Source organism: Lithobates pipiens, unplaced genomic scaffold (genome assembly GCF_037356315.1).
Source record: "Lithobates pipiens isolate NorthernLeopardFrog02 unplaced genomic scaffold, aLitPip1_a1.2 Scaffold_28, whole genome shotgun sequence".
In the NCBI taxonomy this organism is placed as follows: Eukaryota; Metazoa; Chordata; class Amphibia; order Anura; family Ranidae; genus Lithobates; species Lithobates pipiens.
The window spans coordinates 84,036,952-84,059,165 of NW_027507789.1; the positions used below are offsets into that span (position 1 = coordinate 84,036,952).

Sequence of the window (22,214 nt, forward strand, 5' to 3'; positions counted from 1 at the left end):
TCTATGCGCTCGGTGATTAGGCATGGACCATAACTCAGGGAATGAAGCAGTCTAGCCCAAGCAGGTTTTCCCCCAGGCTCCCTCTGTGGAAAAATCCTGATTTACCACACTTTTTTGATTATCCGGACCCGATAATCTGGACTAAATATGGGAAGCTGTAGCCCTGGCCTTTGACAGGGATGACATGTGGGGGACTGCATTTCAGTACCTAGTTTCAACTAGAGACAGACTGATCCACTATAAATTCCTACATAGAATTTCTCTCACCCCAGCTAGACTAAGATAATTGGAAACCAGGGGCGGACAGACAACTCATGGGGCACCCGGGCAATAGAAGATCATGGGGGACCCCTTGGCCCTAAACACTCAAGTCACACCTGCACAGGGAGACACAGGGGGAGGGAGAACACACAGGGGGACACTGTGTGTGGGGGGGGGGGGGAGAAAGCACACAAGGGGAGACGGCACACAGGGGGAGACAGCACACAGGGGGAGCGTAATGGGGAACACTGGGGGGAGCACAATGGCAGGCACTGGGGGAGCACACAGGGGGACACTGGGGGGAGCACACAGGGGGGGGCACTGGTGAGGGGGGGACCAAGGGAGGACGAGCACACAGGGGGACACTAGTGGGGGGCGAGCACACATGGGGGACACTGGGAGGGGGGGACACTGGGAGGGGGGGAGCACACAGGGGGGCACTGGGGGGAGGAGAGAGCACACAGGGGGGCACTGGGGGGAGAGAGAGCACACGGGGGCACTGGGGGGAGAGAGAGAGCACACAGGGGGGCACTGGGGGGAGAGAGAGCACACAGGGGGGCACTGGGGGGAGAGAGAGCACACAGGGGGAGCCTGTGGGGGGAGCACACAGGGGGAGCCTGTGGGGGGAGCACACAGGGGGAGCACACAGGGGGAGCCTGTGGGGGAGCACACAGGGGGAGCCTGTGGGGGGAGCACACAGGGGGAGCCTGTGGGGGGAGCACACAGGGGGAGCCTGTGGGGGGAGCACACAGGGGGACACTGGGGGGGGAGCGCACACAGGGGGAGCCTGTGGGGGAGCAAACGGGGGGAGACAGCACACAGGGGGAGACTGGGGGGGAGAGCACACAGGGGGAGATGGGGGAGCGTAATGGCGGGCACGGGGAGCACACGGGGACACTGGGGGGGGGGGGGGAAGCACACAGGGGGAGAGTAATGGCGGGCACGGGGGGAGGGCACACGGGGACACTGGAGGGGGGGGGGGGACACTGGAGGGAGAACACCACACAGGGGGGGGGGAGACACTGGAGGGAGAACACCACACAGTGGGCACACTGGAGGGAGAACACCACACAGTGGGCACACTGGAGGGAGAACACCACACAGTGGGGACACTGGAGGGAGAACACCACACAGTGGGGACACTGGAGGGAGAACACCACACAGTGGGGACACTGGAGGGAGAACAAACACACACAGGGGGGGGACACTGGAGGGAGAACGCACACACACAGGGGGGGGGACACTGGAGGGAGAACAAACGCACACACAGGGGGGGACACTGGAGGGAGAACAAACGCACACACAGGGGGGGACACTGGAGGGAGAACAAACGCACACACAGGGGGGGACACTGGAGGGAGAACAAGCGCACACACAGGGGGGGGGGGGCACTGGAGGGAGAACAAGCGCACACACAGGGGGGGACACTGGAGGGAGAACGCACGCACAGGGGGGGACACTGGAGGGAGAACGAACGCACGCACAGGGGGGGAGACTGGAGGGAGAACGAACGCACACACAGGGGGGGACACTGGAGGGAGAACGAACGCACACACAGGGGGGGACACTGGAGGGAGAACGCACACACAGGGGGGGACACTGGAGGGAGAACGCACACACAGGGGGGGACACTGGAGGGAGAACGCACACACAGGGGGGACACTGGAGGGAGAACGCACACACAGGGGGGACACTGGAGGGAGAACGCACACACAGGGGGGACACTGGAGGGAGAACGCACACACAGGGAGGACACTGGAGGGAGAACAAGCGCACACACAGGGGGGACACTGGAGGGAGAACGCACACACAGGGGGGACACTGGAGGGAGAACACCACACAGTGGGACACTGGAGGGACAATGCACACACAGGGGGGGGGGGCACTGGAGGGAGAACGCACACACAGGGGGGGGGGGCACTGGAGGGAGAACAAACGCACACACAGGGGGGGGGGACACTGGAGGGAGAACGCACGCACAGGGGGGGGGGGGCACTGGAGGGAGAACGAACGCACACACAGAGGGGACACTGGAGGGAGAACGCACACACAGAGGGGACACTGGAGGGAGAACGCACACACAGGGGGGGACACTGGAGGGAGAACGCACACACAGGGGGGACACTGGAGGGACAACGCACACACAGGGGGGGCACTGGAGGGACAACGCACACACAGGGGGGGCACTGGAGGGACAACGCACACACAGGGGGGGCACTGGAGGGACAACGCACACACAGGGGGGGCACTGGAGGGACAACGCACACACAGGGAGGGGCACTGGAGGGAGAACACACACAGGGGGGGACACTGGAGGGAGAACGCACACACACAGGGGGGGACACTGGAGGGAGAACACACAGGGGGGGGGGGGCACTGGAAGGAGAACGCACACACAGGGGGGGAGGCACTGGAGGGAGAACTCACACACAGGGGGGGGGGGGGCACTGGGAGAACTCACACACAGGGGGGGACACTGGAGGGAGAACACACACACAGGGGGGGGGGACTGGAGGGAGAACAAACGCACACACAGGGGGGGGGGGGGCACTGGAGGGAGAACAAACGCACACGCAGGGGGGGGGGGGGCACTGGAAGGAGAACGCACACGCAGGGGGGGGGGGGGGGGACACTGGAGGGAGAACGCACACACAGGGGGGGGGGGGGGACACTGGAGGGAGAACACACACACACAGGGGGGGACACTGGAGGGAGAACGCAGACACACAGGGGGGGACACTGGAGGGAGAACGCACAGGGGGGGGGGGGCACTGGAAGGAGAACGCACACACAGGGGGGGAGGCACTGGAGGGAGAACTCACACACAGGGGGGGGGGGGCACTGGGAGAACTCACACACAGGGGGGGACACTGGAGGGAGAACACACACACAGGGGGGGGGGGGACTGGAGGGAGAACAAACGCACACACAGGGGGGGGGGCACTGGAGGGAGAACAAACGCACACGCAGGGGGGGGGCACTGGAAGGAGAACGCACACGCAGGGGGGGGGGACACTGGAGGGAGAACGCACACACAGGGGGGACACTGGAGGGAGAACACACACACAGGGGGGGGACACTGGAGGGAGAACGCACACACAGGGGGGGACACTGGAGGGAGAACGCACACACAGGGGGGGACACTGGAGGGAGAACGCACACACAGGGGGGGACACTGGAGGGAGAACGCACACACACAGGGGGGGACACTGGAGGGAGAACACACAGGGGGGGGCACTGGAAGGAGAACGCACACACAGGGGGGGGGGACACTGGAGGGAGAACGCACACACAGGGGGGGAGGCACTGGAGGGAGAACTCACACACAGGGGGGGCACTGGAGGGAGAACACACACACAGGGGGGGGGGGGACACTGGAGGGAGAACAAACGCACACACAGGGGGGGGGGGGGGCACTGGAGGGAGAACAAACGCACACACAGGGGGGGGGGACACTGGAGGGAGAACAAACGCACACACAGGGGGGGGGGGACACTGGAGGGAGAACAAACGCACACACAGGGGGGGGGGACACTGGAGGGAGAACAAACGCACACACAGGGGGGGGGGGACACTGGAGGGAGAACGCACGCACACACAGGGGGGGACACTGGAGGGAGAACGCACACGCAGGGGGGGGGGACACTGGAGGGAGAACGCATACACAGGGGGGACACTGGAGGGAGAACACACACACAGGGGGGGACACTGGAGGGAGAACGCACACACAGGGGGGGACACTGGAGGGAGAACGCACACACAGGGGGGGACACTGGAGGGAGAACGCACACACAGGGGGGGACACTGGAGGGAGAACGCACACACAGGGGGGGACACTGGAGGGAGAACGCACACACAGGGGGACACTGGAGGGAGAACGCACACACAGGGGGGGGGGACACTGGAGGGCGAACAAACGCACACACAGAGGGGACACTGGAGGGAGAACGCACACACAGGGGGGACACTGGAGGGAGAACGCACACACAGGGGGGGGGGGGGCACTGGAGGGAGAACGCACACACAGGGGGGGACACTGGAGGGAGAACACACACACACAGGGGGGGACACTGGAGGGAGAACGCACACACAGGGGGGGACACTGGAGGGAGAACGCACACACAGGGGGACACTGGAGGGAGAACGCACACACAGGGGGGGGGGGGACACTGGAGGGCGAACAAACGCACACACAGAGGGGACACTGGAGGGAGAACACACACACAGGGGGGACACTGGAGGGAGAACGCACACACAGGGGGGGGGGCACTGGAGGGAGAACGCACACACAGGGGGGGACACTGGAGGGAGAACGCACACACAGGGGGGGGACACTGGAGGGAGAACGCACACACAGGGGGGGACACTGGAGGGAGAACGCACACACAGGGGGGGACACTGGAGGGAGAACGCACACACAGTGGGACAACGCACACACAGGGGGGGACACTGGAGGGAGAACAAACGCACACACAGGGGGGGGGGGACACTGGAGGGAGAACAAACGCACACACAGGGGGGGGACACTGGAGGGAGAACGCACGCACACACAGGGGGGGACACTGGAGGGAGAACGCACGCACACACAGGGGGGGGGGGACACTGGAGGGAGAACGCACGCACACACAGGGGGGGGACACTGGAGGGAGAACGCACACGCAGGGGGGGGACACTGGAGGGAGAACGCACACGCAGGGGGGACACTGGAGGGAGAACGCACACGCAGGGGGGACACTGGAGGGAGAACGCACACACAGGGGGGGACACTGGAGGGAGAACGCACACACAGGGGGGGACACTGGAGGGAGAACGCACACACAAGGGGGGGACACTGGAGGGAGAACGCACACACAGGGGGGGGACACTGGAGGGAGAACGCACACACAGGGGGGGGACACTGGAGGGAGAACGCACACACAGGGGGGGGGACACTGGAGGGAGAACGCACACACAGGGGGGGACACTGGAGGGAGAACGCACACACAGGGGGACACTGGAGGGAGAACGCACACACAGGGGGACACTGGAGGGAGAACGCACACACAGGGGGGGGGGGGGGGACACTGGAGGGCGAACAAACGCACACACAGAGGGGACACTGGAGGGAGAACGCACACACAGGGGGGGGGCACTGGAGGGAGAACACACACACACAGGGGGGGGCACTGGAGGGAGAACACACACACAGGGGGGGGGACTGGAGGGAGAACAAACGCACACACAGGGGGGGGGGGGGGCACTGGAGGGAGAACAAACGCACACACAGGGGGGGGGACACTGGAGGGAGAACAAACGCACACGCAGGGGGGGGGGGCACTGGAAGGAGAACGCACACGCAGGGGGGGGGGCACTGGAAGGAGAACGCACACGCAGGGGGGGGGGACACTGGAGGGAGAACGCACACACAGGGGGGACACTGGAGGGAGAACACACACACAGGGGGGGACACTGGAGGGAGAACGCACACACAGGGGGGGGGGGACACTGGAGGGAGAACGCACACACAGGGGGGGGACACTGGAGGGAGAACGCACACACACAGGGGGGGACACTGGAGGGAGAACGCACACACACAGGGGGGGGACACTGGAGGGAGAACACACAGGGGGGGGGGGGACACTGGAGGGAGAACGCACACACAGGGGGGGAGGCACTGGAGGGAGAACTCACACACAGGGGGGGGGCACTGGAGGGAGAACTCACACACAGGGGGGGGGGCACTGGAGGGAGAACTCACACACAGGGGGGGGGGCACTGGAGGGAGAACACACACACAGGGGGGGGGGACACTGGAGGGAGAACAAACGCACACACAGGGGGGGGGGGCACTGGAGGGAGAACAAACGCACACACAGGGGGGGGGGCACTGGAGGGAGAACAAACGCACACACAGGGGGGGGGGGACACTGGAGGGAGAACGCACGCACACACAGGGGGGGGGACACTGGAGGGAGAACGCACGCACACACAGGGGGGGACACTGGAGGGAGAACGCACGCACACACAGGGGGGGGGGACACTGGAGGGAGAACGCACGCACACACAGGGGGGGGACACTGGAGGGAGAACGCACGCACACACAGGGGGGGGACACTGGAGGGAGAACGCACACGCAGGGGGGGGACACTGGAGGGAGAACGCACACGCAGGGGGGACACTGGAGGGAGAACGCACACGCAGGGGGGGACACTGGAGGGAGAACGCACACACAGGGGGGGACACTGGAGGGAGAACGCACACACAGGGGGGGACACTGGAGGGAGAACGCACACACAGGGGGGGACACTGGAGGGAGAACGCACACACAGGGGGGACACTGGAGGGAGAACGCACACACAGGGGGGGACACTGGAGGGAGAACGCACACACAGGGGGACACTGGAGGGAGAACACACACACAGGGGGGGGGACACTGGAGGGCGAACAAACGCACACACAGAGGGGACACTGGAGGGAGAACACACACACAGGGGGGGGGGACTGGAGGGAGAACAAACGCACACACAGGGGGGGGGCACTGGAGGGAGAACAAACGCACACACAGGGGGGGGACACTGGAGGGAGAACAAACGCACACGCAGGGGGGGGGCACTGGAAGGAGAACGCACACGCAGGGGGGGGGGGCACTGGAAGGAGAACGCACACGCAGGGGGGGGGGGACACTGGAGGGAGAACGCACACACAGGGGGGACACTGGAGGGAGAACACACACACAGGGGGGGACACTGGAGGGAGAACGCACACACAGGGGGGGGGGGCACTGGAGGGAGAACGCACACACAGGGGGGGACACTGGAGGGAGAACGCACACACAGGGGGGGGCACTGGAGGGAGAACGCACACACACGGGGGGACACTGGAGGGAGAACGCACACACACAGGGGGGGACACTGGAGGGAGAACACACAGGGGGGGGGACACTGGAGGGAGAACGCACACACAGGGGGGGAGGCACTGGAGGGAGAACTCACACACAGGGGGGGGGGGGCACTGGAGGGAGAACTCACACACAGGGGGGGGGGGCACTGGAGGGAGAACTCACACACAGGGGGGGGCACTGGAGGGAGAACACACACACAGGGGGGGGGGGGACACTGGAGGGAGAACAAACGCACACACAGGGGGGGGGGGCACTGGAGGGAGAACAAACGCACACACAGGGGGGGGGCACTGGAGGGAGAACAAACGCACACACAGGGGGGGGGGGACACTGGAGGGAGAACGCACGCACACACGGGGGGGGGGACACTGGAGGGAGAACGCACGCACACACAGGGGGGGACACTGGAGGGAGAACGCACGCACACACAGGGGGGGGGGGGACACTGGAGGGAGAACGCACGCACACACAGGGGGGGGGACACTGGAGGGAGAACGCACACGCAGGGGGGGACACTGGAGGGAGAACGCACACGCAGGGGGGACACTGGAGGGAGAACGCACACACAGGGGGGACACTGGAGGGAGAACGCACACACAGGGGGGGACACTGGAGGGAGAACGCACACACAGGGGGGGACACTGGAGGGAGAACGCACACACAGGGGGGGACACTGGAGGGAGAACGCACACACAGGGGGGGACACTGGAGGGAGAACGCACACACAGGGGGGGACACTGGAGGGAGAACGCACACACAGGGGGGGACACTGGAGGGAGAACGCACACACAGGGGGGGACACTGGAGGGAGAACGCACACACAGGGGGACACTGGAGGGAGAACGCACACACAGGGGGGGACACTGGAGGGAGAACGCACACACAGGGGGACACTGGAGGGAGAACGCACACACAGGGGGGGGGGGGGGGACACTGGAGGGCGAACAAACGCACACACAGAGGGGACACTGGAGGGAGAACGCACACACAGAGGGGACACTGGAGGGAGAACGCACACACAGGGGGGACACTGGAGGGAGAACGCACACACAGGGGGGGGGGGCACTGGAGGGAGAACACACACACACACAGGGGGGGGCACTGGAGGGAGAACACACACACAGGGGGGGGGGGGACTGGAGGGAGAACAAACGCACACACAGGGGGGGGGGGACACTGGAGGGAGAACAAACGCACACGCAGGGGGGGGGGGGCACTGGAAGGAGAACGCACACGCAGGGGGGGGGCACTGGAAGGAGAACGCACACGCAGGGGGGGGGGACACTGGAGGGAGAACGCACACACAGGGGGGACACTGGAGGGAGAACACACACACAGGGGGGGGGGGGCACTGGAGGGAGAACAAACGCACACACAGGGGGGGGGGCACTGGAGGGAGAACAAACGCACACACAGGGGGGGGGACACTGGAGGGAGAACGCACGCACACACAGGGGGGGACACTGGAGGGAGAACGCACGCACACACAGGGGGGGGACACTGGAGGGAGAACGCACACGCAGGGGGGGGGGGGGACACTGGAGGGAGAACGCACACACAGGGGGGACACTGGAGGGAGAACGCACACACAGGGGGGGGACACTGGAGGGAGAACGCACACACAGGGGGGGGACACTGGAGGGAGAACGCACACACAGGGGGGGACACTGGAGGGAGAACGCACACACAGGGGGACACTGGAGGGAGAACGCACACACAGGGGGGGGGGGGGGGGGGGACACTGGAGGGAGAACGCACACACAGAGGGGACACTGGAGGGAGAACGCACACGCAGGGGGGACACTGGAGGGAGAACGCACACGCAGGGGGGACACTGGAGGGAGAACGCACACGCAGGGGGGGGCACTGGAGGGAGAACGCACACACAGGGGGGGACACTGGAGGGAGAACGCACACACAGGGGGGGACACTGGAGGGAGAACGCACACACAGGGGGGGACACTGGAGGGAGAACGCACACGCAGGGGGGGACACTGGAGGGAGAACGCACACGCAGGGGGGACACTGGAGGGAGAACGCACACGCAGGGGGGACACTGGAGGGAGAACGCACACACAGGGGGGGACACTGGAGGGAGAACGCACACACAGGGGGGGACACTGGAGGGAGAACGCACACACAGGGGGGGACACTGGAGGGAGAACGCACACACAGGGGGGGACACTGGAGGGAGAACGCACACACAGGGGGGGACACTGGAGGGAGAACGCACACACAGGGGGGGACACTGGAGGGAGAACGCACACACAGGGGGGGACACTGGAGGGAGAACGCACACACAGGGGGACACTGGAGGGAGAACACACACACAGGGGGGGGGGACACTGGAGGGCGAACAAACGCACACACAGAGGGGACACTGGAGGGAGAACGCACACACAGGGGGGACACTGGAGGGAGAACGCACACACAGGGGGGGGGGGGCACTGGAGGGAGAACGCACACACAGGGGGGGACACTGGAGGGAGAACACACACACAGGGGGGGACACTGGAGGGAGAACACACACACACAGGGGGGGCACTGGAGGGAGAACGCACACACAGGGGGGGCACTGGAGGGAGAACGCACACACAGGGGGGGCACTGGAGGGAGAACGCACACACAGGGGGGGCACTGGAGGGAGAACGCACACACAGGGGGGGACACTGGAGGGAGAACGCACACACAGGGGGGGACACTGGAGGGAGAACGCACACACAGGGGGGGACACTGGAGGGAGAACGCACACACAGTGGGACAACGCACACACAGGGGGGGACACTGGAGGGAGAACAAACGCACACACAGGGGGGGGGGGGGACACTGGAGGGAGAACAAACGCACACACAGGGGGGGGGACACTGGAGGGAGAACAAACGCACACACAGGGGGGGGGGACACTGGAGGGAGAACGCACGCACACACAGGGGGGGGACACTGGAGGGAGAACGCACACGCAGGGGGGGGGGGGGACACTGGAGGGAGAACGCACACGCAGGGGGGACACTGGAGGGAGAACGCACACACAGGGGGGACACTGGAGGGAGAACGCACACACAGGGGGGACACTGGAGGGAGAACGCACACACAGGGGGACACTGGAGGGAGAACGCACACACAGGGGGACACTGGAGGGAGAACGCACACACAGGGGGGGGGGGGACACTGGAGGGCGAACAAACGCACACACAGAGGGGACACTGGAGGGAGAACGCACACACAGGGGGGACACTGGAGGGAGAACGCACACACAGGGGGGGGCACTGGAGGGAGAACACACACACAGGGGGGGGGACACTGGAGGGAGAACACACACACAGGGGGGGACACTGGAGGGAGAACGCATACACAGGGGGGGACACTGGAGGGAGAACGCACACACAGGGGGGACACTGGAGGGAGAACGCACACACAGTGGGACAACGCACACACATGGGGGGGACACTGGAGGGAGAACAAACGCACACACAGGGGGGGACACTGGAGGGAGAACAAACGCACACACAGGGGGGGGGGGGGGGCACTGGAGGGAGAACAAACGCACACACAGGGGGGGGACACTGGAGGGAGAACAAACGCACACACAGGGGGGGGGGGACACTGGAGGGAGAACAAACGCACACACAGGGGGGGACACTGGAGGGAGAACGCACGCACACACAGGGGGGGGGGGACACTGGAGGGAGAACGCACGCACACACAGGGGGGGGGGGACACTGGAGGGAGAACGCACGCACACACAGGGGGGACACTGGAGGGAGAACGCACACACAGGGGGGGACACTGGAGGGAGAACGCACACACAGGGGGGGGACACTGGAGGGAGAACGCACACACAGGGGGGACACTGGAGGGAGAACGCACACACAGGGGGGACACTGGAGGGAGAACGCACACACGGGGGGGACACTGGAGGGAGAACGCACACACGGGGGGACACTGGAGGGAGAACGCACACACGGGGGGCACTGGAGGGAGAACGCACACACGGGGGGGCACTGGAGGCAGAACGCACACACAGGGGGGACACACACAGGGACATAGTGGGGTGGGGGGACCCGATGCCCATACATCTGTACCCCCTCATCACGTGTAGCGGTCCTGGTCAGCTTCACTCACCGGTGACCGCCGATAACAATACTTCCAACGGCGTGCTGCTCCCCACCGGCTTTTTCACTCTTCTCATCCGTCCCAGGTCACGTGATGTCCAACGCATACCGTACAAGCACCTGGGAAGGAGGGGCCGGCGGGGAGCAGCGCACCATTAGCAGTATTATCTGCATTACGGCATGTGATACAGCCGCTTCAAGTGACCTCTCATGTGGCTGTGCCCGGGCCCCCAATGGCCTCGGGTGGCGTCTGAGTGACCGACTGGTCAGTCTGCCCCTGTTGGAAACAATCTTTATGCTGGAGGTGCTCAGCACCTCTAGGAAATTTCATGCACATATTTTGGGATTGTCCTTAGGTTAAACCTTACTGGCAAGCTATTGCACACTGTATCAGGTCAGTCACTTCTACCTCGATTCCCATGTCACTTGAGGTGTGTATTGCATCTGCTGGAACCTCTGGCCGCCACCACCAGGGCAATACGGGCTCTTCGTAGCCTATTGCTGTACTATGCAAAAAAGCTGCTTATCCTATCATGCAACTTTGGAGTCCTGGAAGGTATTTTTGTTTTAAAATAAAGCTACCTATCTGGGCAGAGGGACATTGACTAAATTTGACAAGGTTTTTTTTTTTGGGGGGGGGGGGGGGGGTTGCTTGTCTTCTATGGACACTGCATCAGATTCATTTAAGGAAGGTTATAGCTACTGATACTTGATATAGAATGTAAGAAGGCAGGAACTGTAAAGGGGAATTGATGATTATAGATTTACTAACAATTGATGTACCGATCATTTTGGAGTGGGGAATGGTTCTCTCATTGGATCTTCATTTCTCCGGATGTGGGGGGACTGCAGTACTGGCATTATCTGGGAGGGCTATGCAGGGTGTCAGAACTATACCAATGTGTCACTATGTGCCTACCTCCGGCTGGACGTTCAAGCAATGAATGCATCTGTCTAGGCAAAGTTTTGTTGCTCTGGGGAGGTGGGGTTATAGTTTTTGTTTTGTTCTCCTTTTGTTGTTTTATGTACACCAGTAATTTTGATGTAGCCGGTGGTTGATTTTCACAATCTGTGGATTGTGTTCTCTGCATGTTCTAAAATTAAAGAGTAATATGCAAAAAAAATCCACCCACATCACTCCCACATGAAAGCACATTGCCTGCTCTACAACTTTAAACACACTCCTGGCTGCTATAGCATACGTTTACTCACCGTTTTGCCCAGGCCATGCTCTCTCTGCAGGTTACTGAAAACATCCTGAGTGCTGTGTGGTCTATTCTGACCATTGAGATATTTCAGAATTATACCAATGGCTGCCAAAACAAGAAAAACATACAAAAAATTAGGATGTATGCAAATGAACTAAACTAGTAGTCATTACAATATTTTACTAATAGAGGGTTTAAAGCCAACAAAAAGACAAGTGATCTATGTAGCTGGCATGGTAAAGCATATACTGCCTACTAACCTCAGACTTCATTGTCAGAACTCTAGGCTGGAGAGCTTAGTAATCAAGTTCCCCATATTAGCAGCACAATTATAGACTCTAAACTCTTCCCACCGCCCTAATAAACCCTGTTTTTGATCCTCCTGTGTATTTTCCACTTTTTTCTTTAATATTGAACACATGGCTCCAGATGGATCACAATATAGCTTTATCTGCATACCGCATAATGACCCAGACAGCTTCATCCTTCAAGTTGCTCAGACAGAGCACTTTCATGCCTTGCGCTACACACTGCAAGCTGAGCTGTAAAAATCTGTGGGGATTTCCAATACTGGCCAAAAACAATCTTTTTTGTTACTCACAGTAAAATCCCTTTCTCCGAGTTCACTAATGGACACAGCTTCTCTTCATTCTTGAGCACAGGGTTAAAGCACCCAACTACACTAGGCAGGAAAAATTACAGCATCACCTATAGGCAGTCATAACTTGTATAAGCCCTCTCTGCTATAAGCAAGCCAGTAAGTGACAGAAGAAAAAAAAATAAAATAATAATTTGTTCTATGAACTTTTTTTCTGCCCAAAGGAATTGCCATTTTTTTAAGCCAGTGTACATGGAGCCTTATTCTTGACCACAGGGATATCCCAAAGCTATGTCCCAGAGGGAATGGAAAAGCCACCTACAAATAATAAAAATGGCAGTCCACCCGAAAAGGCATCCCCATGAGTGGACAGGAAGCTCAAAACAAAAAACAGCTGCAAAATTTCACAGCCATTTACAAGGTTGATGCAAAAACATCAACCTTGTAAAATTAGTGAAAAGGTACGTACAGACAACCTTGCACATTTGAGACACAGGTGCCCGATGTCGGAACACACAAGAAGCTCTAATTGCCGTAGTAGAGTGCACCATACAGGGTTAAGGGAGGAGACCAACCCTTAATGGCATAAGCCTGAACCACCATCTGCCCGATTCACTGAGAAATGGTGGTGGGACAGGTGCTACTGAATCACAAAGAATCTAACCTCTGGAAAGAAGTCGTTGCAGGCAGACAGATACACATGAACTGCTCTGATCACATCTAAGGAGTGCACTGCAACCTCATTAGGGTGCAAAGTAAACACATGGAACAGAGAGAACAATTTTATCCCTGTGTAAGACCAAATGAGACTCACAAGACAAAGCTGCCAACTATAAAACATGGCATCCGCCATGGAGGAAGGAGGAGGAATACCCACTGTAGACAGAGTTGGAGAGACACTTTACAGGTGTAGCGACCACTCCCCCTGATCTAACAACAGATGACTCGGGGAATTCACCTGCCAGCTTTCTACGCCTGGAAAGTACACGGTGGAGATAGCCGGTACATGATGCTCTGACCACCGAAGGATTCTGGAAACTTCCAGTGCTACTGCCCCATTGTTCATGCTACCCTGATGGTTGTCCAACTGAATCCTGACCAGGCACCCACGAAGATCTGTGCACTGCTCTAGACACTGATCGTCACAGCTCCAGAACATTCATCAGTAGACATGCCTCCAGTCTCCAGCAGCTCTGACCTCAGCCCCCAGACTCCTCCCCAGCCAAACAGGCTTGTGTCTGTAGTGACCACCGTCCACAGCAGCCCAAGAAAGGGCTTCCGTGCCAGAGCAAGGGAGACTGGCACCACCAAACCAGAGAGAAGCCCTTGCACACTGGGCCAGCAGAATCCGATTGTAGATGATTATGGAGACGTGTCCCATTTGGAGAGGATTTTCTTCTGCAAACCCCTTGTGTCGAACTGCCTCGGAGGTGGAAACCATGAGGCCTAGAACCTGCATGCTTCTGCCTGCGGGACAGTAGCAATAGCTGATGGGAGCTTCCAAAGCTTGTCCAATGGGAGGAAAACTTTGGCCTGAGATGAGACAAGGATGATACCCAGATATTCCCGCCTCCTTGTCGGGTTTATAGCGGCAATCACCTTCTATCTCAGCAACGCTAGGACTCGAGCCAGTGCATTGGTAAAAATCTGAGGAGTGGATGCCAGAACAAAGGGGAGCGCCACAAAATGATAATGTATGCTCCGACAGCGAAGCTTAAGAAGCTCTGGTGCCCTGCACAGGTTAGGATATGCAGGTACATATCTTGTGTCTATGGAGGCCAGGAAATTGCCCCAAAAGGAGAGATGGCACCACTGAATGGATGGATTCCATTTTAAAATTCTGCACCTTCATTTGCAGAGGGGCGTGGCTGAGCACCAGAGGAAGATGGACGCTTAGTTTGATAGCTCCTCCGCCCAGGGCCCTCTTAGCACAGCTCATCGGCGGGACACATCGCTCATACATCAGCGACAATGACCGGGAGAAGCCCATCAACCTCCCGGTCCCCCTCGGAGACATCCACGCAGCTGAGCCGCAATATACCGGCCATGTTCCGCACACAACACGCAAAAACGCAGGCCCCATCTCAGGCCTTGGATCGGAGTTCCCCTGCTGCCGCCGCCGACACTCCTGGAGCCTCCACATTGGCAGGTATGCACAACATGCTGCCTTCCCCCTTGCTATGCCTAGCAGATCTTCAGTTAGTGGCCTCAGACATAAAGAGCACACTCTCTGCCATTTCAGACCTAAAAACTGACATTAAAGCTGTGGCCTCCAGGCTGGAACATGTAGAGGCAGCAGCCATGACGCATGGGGCAGCCATTCACCAGGTACAGCGGGTCGCCAGTGTTCACACACAGCAACTGATGGACATGCACAGACATCTGTAAGACCTCGATAATAGGGGTCACAGACATAATATACGTGTCAGAGGCATTCCAGAGTTTGTGGAGGGACCCCAATTGCAAACTACTATCTGGGCCATTTTTAACACCTTGCTGGGCAGGCCGCCTGATGCGCCCGTGGAGATGGAGAGATGTCATAGGGCTCTTAGACCAAGGGGGAGAGACACCGACCCCCCTTTGGGATGCAGTGTGTTGTCTGGTGAACTTTACCCAAAAAGAGGAGATATTGCGCCTGCCAGGCAGCCAGGATCGTTTGGAGCATGATGGGGCGTGTATTCAATTGTTCCAGGACCTATCTGGCGTCACGCTGCAACATAGGAGGGATCTCCGTCCATTACTACAGGCCCTGCGTGACAGACACATCCCTTATGGATGGAAGTTTCCCTTCTGCTTGCAAGCAACCACACAGCACACCTGAGGACCCCGGCTGACCTACAACCCTTCTGTGACACCCTGGACATCCCATTTGTAGAAGTCCCGGATTGGTACAGTGCATTCATACAACCAGATCCCTGGATACCGGCCCAACCTGATGCTACTCCACGATCTCAAAAACAACGACAGAGAAGGCGCAGATCCTCCAATACCTCGCCGCCGAGGATTCGGGGAGACATGGAAACAGATGAGAACCCTAGAGTATCCCCGTCTTCTGTTCGCCACAGAACCGACCGCTAACACCGGATTGATGGCGTGGGTGAGCAGACATACATCACCCGTTGCTATTCTTCACCCTTTGCTATCCCTATGTTCTTACCCTGTTTGCTGCGACCAATTTCTAGACATTGAGGTCCGTGCTAGCACCGCTCTACAATTTACAACTTTCCCACCACTTTATTTTTTCCCCTTTTTCTGTTTTTTTTTTTTGTTTTCTGTGTTGGGGACAGTAGGCATTGATTATGTTTATGTTGTCCAGCAACCCAACCTTTCACTGGACCCGGAACCCAAGCATAGCCCCCCCAGGCTAGGGAGGGGGGGGACTTGCCTACAGGCCCCGATCCATGTTGAACTATCATAGGAATGGACGGGGCTATAAAGTGCTGGAAGGTCTCCTTGCCACAGATCCTAAACAGTCCAAGTGGAGGGGCACGTTCCCTGGCTTAAAGGGAGTCTCAGGTACCCTGGACATAAGGTAGGACGTATTCATGATTGGCAATGCGTACCAGTCAGTAATATGCAAGGGTACAGTGGAAAACAGACTCAGCAGTGCTGCCCCACTGTGCGCTTGTTAAGACCTACCAATCTGCATACCCTGTACTTTGGACAAGCACTGTTCCCGGTTCATCACATGCTGATGCCATTTGGCTAAGCTGGAAGGTTCTCTTTTTTGTTTATTTTTTGTTTTTGTTTTGGCCGGCAAGTTCTGGATACCTTTTCCTGCCCGCATGGGAATATTGTTATCTTTTGGGAGACAGCGAGATATTCGCGTCTATTGATGCTATGGCGCATGGATTCAGGATGGGTGGGACCACGCCTTATTGTTTTATGGTTTCGTAATGTACCTGTATCAGGGTTATGCTGCACACTTGGTTAGATTAGAGATGGGCAATGCTCGGGGGATGACTTTTTGCAACTCTGGAGGGCGGGGGTACATGGGGAATGGATGGTTGTTGCCCCCCTGGAGCCCCGAACTCCAGAACCAAAGGTCACTGCTCCCACGGGTTGCCCAGGGGATCACTCACTTGCTATAATTGATCTTTTAGGTCTGGGAGTCAGAACAAGAGTAAAAACCGATGCCCTGGGTAATCTGAATGGAGTGGATGGATGCTTGCCTAGAGGGCAAGGCTTTGGGGGGTATTTCCTGGCTGGACCCGCAATGCGGGATCCAGTGGGGAAATAGGTCCCACAGACGCCGAAGTCACAAGTTACCTAATGTCTGGTATATGTGTTGTAAACTATAGGTTCTGCCTTTGCAGCAAAATATAGGAGCAATAGTGTCCAGAGGCTTATAGAATTACACCAATTCCTATATCTACAGACGAAGGTTGTTGTTACAGTTGTTACAATTGTTCTAATTTTCTCTGGGACAAGTAGCAGTGAGGGAGGATGGACCTCAGATAGCACAGGAAATGGATCTGAGTAAGCGTTCAGAGATATGTCCGTTATATGCACACTCATTGAGTGGCGACGTGTCCCTTACAGTTTACGGTCAAAACCAGAGGTCCCTGGGTGGAGAGGGCTCTTGGACTTACCTTGGCGTTTAGTCTCTTCCCCACCTCAAGGAGGCAGGTTCCTTCTTTGAAACACTACCGGAATAGTTTACCTTTCCACCCCTTTCCCCAAAACCAGTTTATTAGGTGGGCAAGCGGGACTGGCCCCACCTCTGGTATTCTTACTTTCCCCTACGCAGTGGGGACACTCACGAGAGATCAGTAGGGATCCCTAGCACATTTCGGGGTCGCCTACTGTACCTACTTAGGCGTACACACCCCTCTCCGCTTTTGGCTATACCCCGGCCCTTGATCTTTCAGCTACCCATCCCTGACCCCCCCCCCCCCCCCTTTTTTTTTTTCCTTCTGCTTCTCCAGTCATACCCTCTCCGTCTGGCAACATCTGACTGAATTTGCACAATCCCGCCTTGGTCAACCATGCCCTCTATAGTACAATCCTCAGCTCCTCTGTCGCTTAAAGTGCTCTCCTTAAATGTAAAAGGCCTCAATGTACCAGAAAAACACAGCAGTGTCTTGGCGGAAGCACACCGACATAGAGCGCAAATTATTTTTCTACAAGAGACCCATTTTAAGACAGGCTCCATCCCTCGACTAACGGGTAAACGTTACCCAGAAGTATATCATGCAACATGCCTCGACTCCAAAACTAAGGGGGTATCCATTTTATTAGCCAAATCCTTGGTGTTTCGCCTCACTGACCAATTGATTGACCCCGAGGGCAGATATATTATTCTGAAGGGTATGTGGAAGGATAAACCTGTAACCTTAGCTAATGTATACTACCCGAACACGGGTAGAGTACCTTTCCTCAAAAATACTCTTGAAACTGACCACATTTCAGGAGGGCCTCTTGATTCTAGGGGGGGGGGGGGGGGGGGGGTTTAATATGGCCCTAGACCCTCTCCTAGACACCTGAACTGGCACCTTGTAATTTCCCTACGTGGCCCTACGTCAAGTGAAATTGCAGCTTGCATCCCTAACATTACACAATACATGGCGCACCCTCCACCCCAAGGAAAAGGATTTCACATTCTTTTCGACGCCACATAATCGCTACTCAAGACTGGACTATAGTTTCATACATCAAGCGGATTTGTCATACCTGGCAGACGCTACCATTGAGAACATTGTGCTTTCAGATCATCATCCGATTACAATAACCTTACGATTCCCCCAAAGAGAGGGGTTCAGCAAAATGTGGAGGCTAGATGCCTCCGTTCTGGCAGACCCGGGAGATGCAGCATACATCAAACAGGCCCTTCAGGACTATTTTCTTCATAATGACACACCTGACGCGACTCCCATGGTTCAATGGGAGGCACACAAGTGTGTCATACAGGGACACCTTTTGGCTATAGCAGCCAGAAAGAAAAGGGAACACCAAAAGCTGATACATACCCTCACGGAAAAAAACCGGAGTTAGACTTACCGGTAACTCTTTTTCTAGGAGTCTTTCAGGACAGCCTTTGAGATATAGGGCTCCTCCCTCCGGGACAGGAAACACGTCAAGCCAATTAAATAAAAGGTGTGGTCCTCCAGGCCCTCCTCAGTTTTACTCCAAGAACCGCCGGGAGGCTCTGAAAGACATAACACACTAACAATCACGTTAATACACATCCTCACCACTTAGTCCAATTTAAACAACTTTGGGTGGGAAGCCAGGCTGTCCTGGAAGACTCCTAGAAAAAGAGTTACCGGTAAGTCTAACTCCGGTTTTCTCATATCGTCTTCCAGGACAGCCTTTGAGATGATAAGCAAGGAGCTCACCTTGTCAGGGCGGGACCACTGCCTGGAGGACCTTACGTCCAAAAGTCTGTTCTTTATCAGACCATAAATCCAGACGGTAATGTCTTGCGAACGTTGAGTAGCTGGACCACGTTGCTGCTTTGCAGATCTCCTCCGGAGAGGCTCCAGCCCTCTCTGCCCACGATGTGGAAACCGCCCTTGTAGAGTGTGCCTTAACTAAGGGTGCCTGCTTCCCCTCTAACTCATAGGCTTTAACTATCGCCATTCGTATCCACCTGGCGATAGACGCTTTGGACGCCTTGCAGCCCTTGCGGGCGCCCGAAGAATTAACAAAAAGTGAGTCTGACTTCCTGAAGACCCTAGTGGCTTCTAGAAAAATTAATAGACTTCTCCTGACGTCTAACAAACTTAAAGATCTCGCCTCGTCCTCGTCTGAGGTTGAGAAAAAAGTTGGCAAAATAATATCCTGTGTCCTATGAAAAGTGGACACCACTTTAGGAAGAAAACTAGGGTCAGTCTTAAGTACTACCCTGTCCTCTAAGATTAACAAAAATGGCTCTCTGACCGAGAGTGCCTGCAGATCACTGACCCTTCTAGCTGACGTGATCGCTATCAAAAACACAGTCTTTAGTACCATCCACTTAAGTGATGCTCCCTCTAATGGTTCAAATGGGTCTTGGGTCAAAGCCCTAAGAACCAAGGCCAAATCCCAGGTAGGACAGGTCTTCATTCTGACAGGCCTGGATCTAGACAGAGCCTTGAAGAAGTTCCTGACAAATGGATTCTGCTGAAGGGAGGACTGAAGGAAAACGCTTAAGGCCGCCACCTGTACCTTTAGAGTGCTGATAGATAGGCCCAGCTCTACCCCTGCTTGTAGAAAGTCCAGGACTGCCGGGACCCTGGGGCTTGCAATTCCCTGTTCTCGCAACCAGGAATTAAACCTCTTTCCTACCTTGGCGTAAATTGCCCTAGCAACTGGTTTACGGCATTCTAACAAGGTCATAATCACTCTCTTTCTGAGAAACCCTGTGACCTTAAGATTTGTTCCTCAGATACCAGGCCGCAAGCTTGAGCCTCTCTATCTGAGGACACCGGATCGGCCCCTGGGAAAGTAAATCCTCCCTGACTGGTAGAAACAGCGGAGGATGAACGGCCAATCTCTTTATGCTGGCAAACCAGGGTCTCCTTGGCCAAAAAGGAGCTACTAAAATGAGGTCCGTAGTCTCTGAACGGAACTTCTGCAGGACCTCCGCCACCATCCTTACGGGAGGAAAGGCATAACACAGGCCGAACAGCCATGGATTGGCAAGGGCGTCTATCCCCCTGGCCCGATCCTGTGGGTGAACCGAAAAAAAGTGCGTCACCTTCCTGTTGCCTTCTGTTGCAAATAGGTCTATTTCTGGCCTTCCCCAGCATGACACAATCTCCTCGAACACTTCCTTGTTGAGGGACCACTCGTCCTGACCTATCTTCTGGCGACTGAGAAAGTCGGCCAGCAAATTCCGAGTTCCCTTCAGGTGAATGGCTGATATTGAGGACAAGTTCTTCTCTGCCCAACAGAAGATTCTGTCCGCAATCACCTGCAGCGCGGGGCTTCTGGTTCCCCCTTGCTTGTTCAGGTAGGCTACTGCTGCCACATTGTCTGAACGAACTTGCAGGTCCCTGCCCTGTAACTGGAAGGTTTCTATAGCCCTCCAAACCGCCAGAAGCTCCTTCTGGTTTGAGGAACGACCTGTCTCTAGAATCGACCAGGTACCTTGGGCTAAGATTCCCTCTAGGTGGGCACCTCAACCCAGCGCACTGGCATCAGTCGTGACCACCACCGTAGCTTGTGGGGACCAGGGAAGACCCCTGTCTAGGTTGACCTGGGCCCGCCACCACCAGAGACCTCCTGACTGCCGAGGATAGGGGCATAACCTGATCCAGGCTCTGCTGCCTGCCATCCCAATAACGGAGCATGAGTCTCTGTAAAGGGCGCTGATGATGCCTTGCCCAGGCCACCGCTGGAAAGCATGATGTCATCAACCCCAGGACTCTCATAACCTCCCTGATCTGGGCTTCCCAACCTGATTGAAGCTGGGCTACCGCCTGTTCTAGCTTGATGATCTTCTCCGCAGGAAGAAATACCCTCATCTCCACCGAAGAAATCCTGCATCCTAAATACAAGACCTCCTGTGAGGGGGTCAACTGGGATTTTTCCTGGTTTATTAGCCACCCCAGTGAGCGCAAGAAACCCAAGGACTCCTGTACATCCTTCTGCAGCTGTTGGGCCGACTGGGCTATGAACAGTAGATCGTCCAGATATGGAATCACTGTTATAGCCTTGAGCCTTAACGGGGCCTCTGCCAGAACCTTTGTAAAGATCCTTGGTGAGGCTGAAAGCCCGAAAGGGAGAGCTCGAAACTGGAGGTGTAACACACCCGTGTTCAACCTCACCGCCAACCTGAGAAATCTCTGAGACTCCAGATGAATCGGGATATGCAAATATGCATTCCTGAGATCCACGGTGGCCATGTGACAGCCCTGAAACAGAAACTTGGTTACCGAGAAGATTGACTCCATCCGGAACCGCTTGTATTTTATGAATCTGTTCAGGGGGCGGAGATTCAGTATTAGCCTGAACTTTCCCGAAGGTTTCTTTACCAGGAATACGTGGGAGTAAACCCCCAAGCCTCGCTCCTCCTGGAGGCACCTGCACCAGTACTTCTTGGTCCACCAGATCCCCCAGGAGAAGACCCAGAGCCTTTGCCTTCTCTTGGTCCCTTGGTAACCTGGTTACTTGAAAATTTGGGAGGGGGACTGAACCAAACTCCAACCTGTAGCCGTTCCTTATTACAT

The 22,214-nt window shown here is 57.5% G+C and overlaps 1 protein-coding gene across 2 annotated transcripts in view; it reads right to left on the reverse strand.

The window, feature by feature from the left end:
* Positions 1-22,214, reverse strand: part of PSMC3IP (PSMC3 interacting protein) — a 330,428-nt gene that overhangs the window by 302,534 nt on the left and 5,680 nt on the right. For both annotated transcript variants that reach the window (XM_077459441.1, XM_077459440.1), the window contains exon 2: positions 12,466-12,566. In XM_077459441.1, coding sequence (XP_077315567.1) covers positions 12,466-12,566 — 101 coding nt within the window. The remainder of the gene's footprint in view (positions 1-12,465; positions 12,567-22,214) is intronic.